At 37.1% G+C, this 10,136-nt stretch overlaps 1 protein-coding gene across 1 annotated transcript; it reads right to left on the reverse strand.

Annotated features, from left to right (window-relative positions):
• Positions 1-1,989: 1,989 nt before the first annotated feature.
• oaz1b (ornithine decarboxylase antizyme 1b) lies at positions 1,990-7,207 on the reverse strand. Its single transcript, XM_016253681.1, is given in 6 exon segments — positions 1,990-2,391; positions 2,475-2,560; positions 3,441-3,613; positions 5,540-5,644; positions 5,646-5,697; positions 7,016-7,207. Coding segments are annotated over 6 exon segments (678 nt in total). The 5' UTR covers positions 7,147-7,207; the 3' UTR covers positions 1,990-2,260.
• Between the last annotated feature and the right edge of the window lie 2,929 nt (positions 7,208-10,136).

Below are 10,136 nucleotides of genomic sequence, written 5' to 3' on the forward strand. Positions count from 1 at the left end.
AAGCTCATCAGTGAACACTCGGAATGTTTGTGACCATAAATGCAAAAATCTAAATGTTATGAATTTGCATAAGTTAGTTACAGTATGTTCAGACTAATCTGAAGTTTTTGAGCTTCCATAAAAGCAAATGCTTTACTATAATTAAAAATAAATATAATATTAAAAATAAATCTTGTGCAATTACTCTAACGACAAACGACTTGAAATAAAACGAAATAACTAAATGAGATTACAATAAATAATTAGAATAATAACTTAATTATGCATCAAACATTTAAATAGATTAAATAAAAATAAGTTTATATAGATTTAATTAGATTATAAAATAAACTGAATAATAAATAACAATTAAGACATTAAAGAGAATGAATAAAGTAAATGAGATTACAATAAATAATTAGAATATTAATTATACATATATTAGATTAAATAAAAATACGTTTATATAGATTTAATTAGATTATATAATAAACTGAATAAATAACTATCAGACATATTAAAGAGAATGAATAAACACAACAGAAATAAATAAATGAAGTTACAATAATTAATTAGAATAATAAATAATTACATGAAAGCACTTAAATTAAAATGCATCATTCGAATAAATAAATAAAAACAAACTCAATATCCAATCAAAATCAAGAGCATTGACATTATAGAAAATGAATCCTTTTAATAATTAAAAATAAATCTCATGTGGATAAGAAAGCACATAACACACGTCTGTCTTTAAATAATATTTTTATTATCACAGAAGCTGTATATGTACCACTACAGAAAAGAACGAGGCTCCAAACGATGTGAGAAATAAACGATGGAGAGGAACGCGAGTAACAGCACAGCGACACACGACGAAACCTAAACACGCTTCTGATATACAAAATCAAGACCGAGAGCTTTGGATGCGTCGACTTCGTTTCCCATCAAGGTTTGTACCAGTCGAGGCGCATTCAGAGAGAAATCAATCACACGTTACAGATTCATCACGATTCACTCCAAAACGTGTCTGGAAAACTACAAACGGCATTCCGAGGTAAAAACAGACCGTAAACGTTGAACCTGGGGCGAAACCTACAATCACGGGCTTCAACATTAGAGGGTTAGTTCAGCCGAAAATGAAAACGCTGTCATTAATTACTCCGCATCGTGTCGTTCGAAACCCGTAAGACCTTCGTTCATCTTCGGAACACGATTTAAGATATTTCTGATGAAATCTGAGAGCTCTGACCCTCCCACAGACAGCGTGGAATGAATGGAATTTAATTTATAACTCACGATTGATCAAAAAGAGTCCAAAAATATAAAACCTACATATTTATTTCTTACAGAAGAGCATACATATTACTCTGAAAATTACAACAACAAAAACACTAAGTACATTCATTTTAATTGCATAAACTTTCATTCTCAGATTTAAAAAAAAAAAAAAAGTGATTTTTTTTATGCTGCAATGGTTCGTCAACAGACTTCGGTCCCAAAAATCCAGTCCAAAAGTGTGAGAGAGATGGGGAAAAGCAGGAATATATTTTATACAAGTTTTTGACACTAATATAACTTCATAGATAATTTTACAAAAAAAAATTTTTTGACACTAATGGTACTCCATACATGACTTTTTGTAAAAATGGTTATATCTCGTACAAACTGTAAAAAATCAGGGGGAAAAAAAAAAAAAAACATGAATATTTTTCGCGCAAAGAAAACATTTCACATTTTCGTCTCTACTGCGTCGCTTTGGACGCCGGTTCACGATGCGAGTGTGTGCCGGCGCTGACCCAGATCCGGCGAAAATTCGGAATAAATTTGTTATTTTTGTTTTCTTTGCACTAAAAAAGTATTCTCGTAGCTTCGTAGCTTCACAGTTGAACCGCTGATGTCACACGGACTACTTCATTGATCATCTTGGTACTTTTCTGGACCTTGATCGTGGTAGTTACCTTGCTGTCTATGGGAGGGTCAGAGAGTGTTCTGAAGATGAACGCAGGTCTTACGGGTTTGGAACGACACGAGGGTGAGTAATTAATGACAGTTTTCATTTTTGGCTGAACTAACCCATTAAAGAGCAGAAATAAACATCCAATCAAATGCAGAAATGACCTTTTGTACATTCCATATAATCAAAACATTGTAGAAACAAAAACACAAGCATTATAAGCAAACCGATTCACTTGACGAACGAGTCAAACAGCACGCCAACGACTGCGCGGGTCCGTCTGAAGCCTGTAGACGGAGCGCGTGTGATGAAGGAATGAGGAGACTAATCTTCGTCCGAGGAATCCCTGTCAAAGTTGTAGGCCATGAAGAGAACGTCAGGTCGAGCGGGGACCAGAGCGTGGCCCGGTTTCACCATCTCAAAGCCCAGAAAGCTGAACGTACGCACCAGTTTCACTAGAAGAGGAACACACACACACACACACACGTCAGTGCCGCACACGCGTGACAGACGGAGGTCTGAGCAGAGTCTGACGTACCACGATCGTCCCGGTTCTTATAGAAGCAGACGAACACACTGACGACTTTCAGATGTTCTTCAGCAAACTCCAGCAGAGAGACGAAGCTGGAAACAGCAGAAACACACAAGCGCTTCGGGATTAATGCGATAAATCAGCTAGATTTGTGCTGAACGGGAGTCTAGATGCCATGGAGGAGCCCCATCCTAACATGTATAGGAATTAAGCATTAAAATGTATAAAAACCCAAATTATACTGTGATTAAAACTATAAATACCTGTAAAATGTTATTTGGAAAAATCACATTTCTTTTCTAGTTATTGTATTTATTTATTTATTTTTAAATCTAATTAGTATTCTATATTTAATGCCAAATTTGTATTTATTTTTTATTCAAATTTGTATTTATTAATTTAAATCTTTAATTTATTTTAAGATCATACTCTATATCATATTTTAAATGTTTTAATCTAATATTTTAGTCTCATTTTATTTTAATCTAATATTTTATTTTAATTACATTTGAATGTACTTTAATTTCTTATTTTTTAAAATAATTAATATTAGATATCTTTATGTATTATTTACCATTTAATATTAAATATTTTATCTAATATTCTATTTCGATTTTAATCTAATATTTCATTTGTTATCTAATTATACTTTTAGTCTATTATTTTCTTCATTATTTCAATCTAATTTATCCAATTTGTATTATTTATTAATTCAAATCTCACTTTTACGATTTATTTTAATGTAATACTTTATTTTGATCATATATATTATTTTGCTGTAATTTTTTTAATTAAATTTGTTTATTTAAAATTTAATTTATTTTACTCTTATATTTTTCTCTCTCTCTAAACATTTCCACGGACCCCCATCCCTCCCGTGTGGCCCCTAGAGGTCCCAGGCCCCTGCTCTAGATGTTGTGGGTGGTTGTCAGGGTGTTGCTATGGTGTCGTGTGTGGTTGCTAGGCGCTCACCTCTCTTTGCTGCCCTCTGGAAACGGTTCGCAGGGAATCTCCACGAACAGGCCGGGGCCTCGAAGCACCGCCTCCCATTTGATCGCCCGGGAAACGGTGGGCCGGCTCTGAAAGTGCAGTATCCGGGGGCGACCGGCCCCAGCGGGCTCTTCGGTCACAGTCAACTTCCTGTCCTGTGCAGCCAATCAGAAGACGTGTGTGTTAGGGACACAAAGACGCAGGATACAGTATATTCCTGAGCATCACTTCATATCCGTGTTCGTTTCTGTTCTGCGATTGAAGGACTGCTGCGTATACTAATCATTTAGTCCTATTCATTAGTGGCTTTCTTTTTTCCTCTTTGTAAAGCACCCTCGAGTTATTGAAAGGTGCTTAAAAAAAAAAAATTAGATTTTTACATTAATAATAATAATAATTAATAATAAATACAAATAACAAAAATAATATAAATATACAATAGAAAACTTTAAATAAATTATAAAATATAATAAAATTAGATAAGTAATATAACTTTGAATAATACTTTTACATATATTTATTGTATTTTATTAATAAAAAGCACCTCAAATACACAAATTACTATTATTAAACCCAGTTTTCTGTTCACACAGGTTTCGAAGTCTGCCTAGAAAAGCGCAATATAAAATGTACTATTATTATTATTAAAATCAAGAACAAACACTCCAGCCAATTGACCATCTGAGCAATCTCTGATGTAAGAAATGAGGTCAGATTAATAGAGTAAACCTGAACATGCAGTGTGAGACAAACCTCATCATGTGTGTGTGTGTGCGCGCTCGCTGCTACAGGCCACTGAAATCACACCTATCACATGACAGGATATGACACGTCCTGCTGACAGTGTGCTGAAGATTTGATTTTAAAAGACAAAACACACTGATGTTAGCAGAGATGTGAATGTTTCTGCGAAGAGCATTTGACACTCTGCTGGACAATGAGGGCTCGTTCTGTCGTGTGCAGTGTGTAGAATGTAGTGTGTAAATAGTAGTATGTAGTATGCAGTGTGTAGTATGTTGTGTGCAGTATGCATAGTGTGGTATGTAGAGTGTAGTGTGCAGTATGCAGCGTGTGGCTTGTAGTGTGTAGTATGCGGTGTGTATCTTGTAGTGTGTAGAGCGTAGTATGTAGTATGCAGTGTGTAGCTTGTAGAGTATAGTATGTTGAGTGCAGTATGCAGTGTGTAGAGCGTAGCTTGTAGTGTGCAGTGTGTAGATGCTCACCGAGTACAGCTGCTGCAAAACACACTGATGTTAGCAGAGATATGAATGTTTCTAAGAATGCAGAACCCGTCTGAGGAAATTACACTCAGATTCTCAGAAGAGCATTTGACACTCTACTGGACAATAAGGGCTTGTTCTGTGTCGTGTGCAGTATGCATAAGGTGGTATGTAGCATGTAGTATGTAGAGAGTAGTATGTAGTGTGCTGAATGCAGCGTGTAAAGTGTGGTACGTAGCGTGTAGTATGTAGCTTGTAGTGTGTAGAGTAGTACGTAGCGTGTAATGTGCAGTATGTAGCTTGTATTGTGTAGAGAGTAGTATGTAGTGTGCAGTATGCAGCGTGTAAAGTGTGGTATGTAGCGTGCAGTATGTAGTATGCAGTGTGTAGCTTGTAGAGTGTAGTATGTAGCATGCAATGTGGCTTGTAGTGTGTAGAGTGTAGTATGTAGCATGCAGTGTGGCTTGTAGTGTGTAGAGTGTAGTATGTAGCATGCAGTGTGGCATGTAGTGTGTAGAGAGTAGTATGTAGTGTGCAGTGTGTATAGTGTGGTATGTAGCATGCAGTGTGGCTTGTAGTGTGTAGAGTGTAGTATGTAGCATGCAGTGTGGCTTGTAGTGTGTAGAGTGTAGTATGTAGCATGCAGTGTGGCTTGTAGTGTGTAGAGTGTAGTATGTAGCATGCAGTGTGGCTTGTAGTGTGTAGAGTGTAGTATGTAGCATGCAGTGTGGCATGTAGTGTGTAGAGAGTAGTATGTAGTGTGCAGTGTGTATAGTGTGGTATGTAGCATGCAGTGTGGCTTGTAGAGTGTAGTATGTAGCATGCAGTGTGGCTTGTAGTGTGCCGTGTGTAGATACTCACTGAGTACAGCTGCTGCAGCTGCTGCGGTGGTGCCGCTGTGGATGTGTGATCCCGTGCTCCGTTCCCTCGCCCACCTGGGATCTTCAGAGGTGGGTGAGGGGCATCAGGAACACCACAGAGGCCCTGGACCAGTGGAACTACTACAGCACAGAGACAGACTGAGGAGAAACACAGAAACACACCATCAGCACACACACACACACAGCAGAGGAAGTCGATCAGCCGTGACACACTCTGCTCTACGAGCGTCAACAGGAATTAACACACACACACACACACTTTTACAAACATTAGCTGCCAGGAAGACACAACCTATATTTCAGAGCGGTTTTTTTTTCTTCCCCAAAAAAACATTGGGTAATCTAAAGTAAGAAATGTGCTTATTTTTATGTGTAAGGCATTTCCCTAATACTAGCAATATTAACTAAAACAAAAATAAACACATTAGATTAAAATTGTAAAAAAATTATACACGCCTAATATTAATGAGAAACTATTATAGTTTTTATTAATATTTTATCAATTAGAATTTATTTTTATATTTTGTATTTTAATTTTTATTTAGTTAAAATGCTAGTAATTTTGTTGTGTTTTTGACATTTTTATTTGGGGTGGGGTTAAATGCCTAAATCATTTTTTTTATTATTAATTCAGTTTTTACACTACATCAAGTTAAACTAAATAAAAATGTTGCCTTGGCAACTAGTAAAACATTTGTGTATGGTTAGTTTTACTTGATACTAACCCTGGTAATAGAAACTAAATATTGTTCAAAATATGATTTACGTGCGTGCGTGCATGCATGCATATAATAATCCCAAATAATCTCTTTTTTACAGTCCACAACATTCAAAGGTAAACAATATCTTCCTCAAACAGACAAACCTCATGCAGTATTCTGTAGCACACTTAATAATGGCCATCCATACACTTCAGTCATTTTCACACTTCGTCCCAATAGACATTACCAAAAAAGCAGGAAGAAGAGACAGAACAGTGACTATTTCTCACCTCATCGCAACATAAATAAATAAACACTAACATGTCACGACATCTTTTCAAGGTCACATGCAATCAAGCCACAAAACGCGAGTAATAAAGTCATAAAACATCAATGAGCATTCATGTGCAATAGACGTCGCTGTTGCATAAGATCTCATCTAACCTAATTTCCAATCTAATTTTTAAAAAACATGAAATAAAACGCAGTACAACACTATAAAACTAAACGCATTTGAATAACTAAACGCATGTCGGCGCGATCAAAGGCCCGAGGCGGGTGACGTCACGACGGCTTCTGTGACGTACGTGCGAAAACGAGGCCTTCGACGTCAACGCACAGAACGACGCGACTTTATAACGAAACGCACACAATAAGAGCGTTAAGCAATCGAAGATATAGTCATATCGCGCCGAGTGTGAAATCAGAGAGCAGTCGGGTGTGTGAACGGGCTGTTAAAGGCCTGGAAGTCTCACCTTCCCATCATGTCGTTAACACTGTTACTGAGCGCCTCCATGATGCTGCTAGTTTCACACGGTTTATTTCCTTCTTTCTCACGAGCAAAGCAATGACTGTTTAGGATCCGCTGGAGGTTGGATTTTACCATCCGGCCTCGGGAGAGTTCACGGCGGCCTGTGTGCGCTCGTCTGCGGTCGGCAAGAAGAACGCGAGTAATAAAGTCATAAAACATCAATGAGCATTCATGTGCAATAGACGTCGCTGTTGCATAAGATCTCATCTAACCTAATTTCCAATCTAATTAAAAAAAAACATGAAATAAAACGCAGTACAACACTATAAAACTAAACGCATTTGAATAACTAAACGCATGTCGGCGCGATCAAAGGCCCGAGGCGGGTGACGTCACGACGGCTTCTGTGACGTACGTGCGAAAACGAGGCCTTCGACGTCAACGCACAGAACGACGCGACTTTATAACGAAACGCACACAATAAGAGCGTTAAGCAATCGAAGATATAGTCATATCGCGCCGAGTGTGAAATCAGAGAGCAGTCGGGTGTGTGAACGGGCTGTTAAAGGCCTGGAAGTCTCACCTTCCCATCATGTCGTTAACACTGTTACTGAGCGCCTCCATGATGCTGCTAGTTTCACACGGTTTATTTCCTTCTTTCTCACGAGCAAAGCAATGACTGTTTAGGATCCGCTGGAGGTTGGATTTTACCATCCGGCCTCGGGAGAGTTCACGGCGGCCTGTGTGCGCTCGTCTGCGGTCGGCAAGAAGTGAGGAGCTGAGAGGCGGAGACGCGACGAACACACGACCCGCGCTACTACGGCGAAGGCGCGGCTCATGAATATTCATCGAGCCGTAATGGCGTCCGGCAGCGATAGGCGCCGCGCGTCCCGTCACGTGGGTCATTAATATTCAAAAGTGAACCATTTTAGCGAATCGGCTCGGTTGAATGTGCGAGCGTGTGCCTGCGTCATTAATATTCATGAGCTGGTCCTTCGCTATAGTACGCGGACGGGACGCGCGGAGGCGGTTGTTCAGCGAGTGGAAAAGTACTGAGAGGAAGCGGATGGCATTTTGAGGCGTGAATGTGTTATGATGTTTTGACACTTTATTTATGTGCGTCTGAGACGGTGAAGGTCACGTTGTTGTCACAGAGAAAGTTTTGAAAAGATTCATCTTTCAAAACAAGTACAACATGCATTCATTAAAAAGATTTCAGTGTAGTCAGTAAATTCATGCACTTCAAATACATATTTTTAAATAAATGTTATTACTTTATTTTATATATATGTGTGTGAGTGTGTGTGTGTGTCTGTGTGTCTGTGTGTGTGTGTGTGTGTGAGTGTGAGTGTGTGTGTGTGTGAGAGTGTGTGTGTGTGTGTCTGTGTCTGTGTGTGTGTGTGTGTGAGTGTGTGAAAAATATGAATCTTTATTAATATTTATTAAATTTGTGTAATGTATTTTTTGTATGTGTAAATATATTATTACATTTTATATATTGTTAATAAAATAGTAACTATATATATATATACAGAGAGCGAGTACATGGCATTATTAAATGTATTAAATAATAATAATAAAACAAGAAATATATATTAGTGAATATACATTATTTATTAAATTCAATAAAATAACAATTTCACATCAATTTAATAAAAAAAATGAATGTACTTGTAATTAAATGTAATAAATACTGCTAGGTTTTTTAGACATGCAACTTGATTATACTATGTTTCTGACCATGTGAGACGATAATAGAGTGGAGTACGATCATTGTACCACAGCAGTTGATTCTAATGTTTTAATATTAATATATAATGTGCTATTGGCTGCAAGGCACTGCAGAAAGGCTTACTTAATAATTAATAGAACAACAAAAACCACACACACAAAAAAGACTAGGGTTCACACATAGCCAAGTTTGAGCAAATGGTAATATATTTATATGAAAGAATATCTGTCATTGTTTTCATTCACCAACTACGACGGTTTCCGTAAAGGTCTACTGCGCATGCGCGGTTCTGTGCGCACTGGCGCCCCTGGCGGCTGGTCTGTGTCAGGCTGCAGCGTCTTCAGTGAGCGCTAGATGTCAGAGCTGTGTTATACAGTGAGTGAGATGAACACCAGAGCAGACACCAGAGCAGGGCATGTTGAGCCATGTTACACATCCACATCAAACTGCTTCAGCTCTGAGAGAGAAGAGCACACATCACTGCTGATGCCGATTTAATTCCATAATTGGCTGATAGGCAGAGACACGTTACTGTAGTTCCAGTAAATGACCTCAACCTCACAAACACAAGGAAGAGCTGAGCAGATGCCCACCATCACAACCAGACAGAGAGGAGTTCATCTGAAGCTGTTTAGAGCCATCAGGAGTCTCATATGTAGGTTAGATGTTGTTCAGATATCTCACAGTTCAGTTTTATATTTCTACACTCTTAGAAATAAAGGTGAGCTCAGTAGAAGGAGCTCAACTACAAACATGTCGTCTGTCCTCAGAAGAAGAGCTGTTGTTTTATTCCTCAACTCTGTTAAAAATGACAAAGTTATATTTTGTATAAATGAGAGAGTTTGGGGAATGCAGTCAAATCATGTAAAAACTATGAAAATTGAATGAGATTATGACTTTTTATTTTTTTATTGTAATACGTTTTTTAAGTAATACTTTAAAAAATACATTTAATTTCATGGAAAAAAAAAAAAAGATTAATTAAATAAATTAAATATATAATACAGCATTTTAAATTGTTACTTTTCCGATATCTAACTCTTTAGCAAATAAAATTGTGTAAATAAATAAATAAATAGCAGCATTTCAAAGTTTAATTTTGTAAATATCTTCAGCTCTTTAATAACATTTTGTATCTAGATTTTTTTTTTTTAATAAAATAAAATATTTAGGCCTAAATTTAAGATTTATGTTTTTGAAATTGAATTGCATGCAAAATTTCCATGCATTTGGATTACAGAGCTTTATCATAAACTAATAAACCTGTGATGCACATCTGTCAGTTATGCATAAACGAAACGGGTCAGATTTCTGCAATAAACTGAATGTGTTTTAAATACACAAAACACAATTATATATTTATCATCAATAAATCCAATTTTGAGAGGTTTTC

This window comes from Sinocyclocheilus grahami, unplaced genomic scaffold (assembly GCF_001515645.1).
Source record: "Sinocyclocheilus grahami isolate Dianchi unplaced genomic scaffold, SAMN03320097.WGS_v1.1 scaffold1195.1, whole genome shotgun sequence".
Taxonomy (NCBI): domain Eukaryota; kingdom Metazoa; phylum Chordata; class Actinopteri; order Cypriniformes; family Cyprinidae; genus Sinocyclocheilus; species Sinocyclocheilus grahami.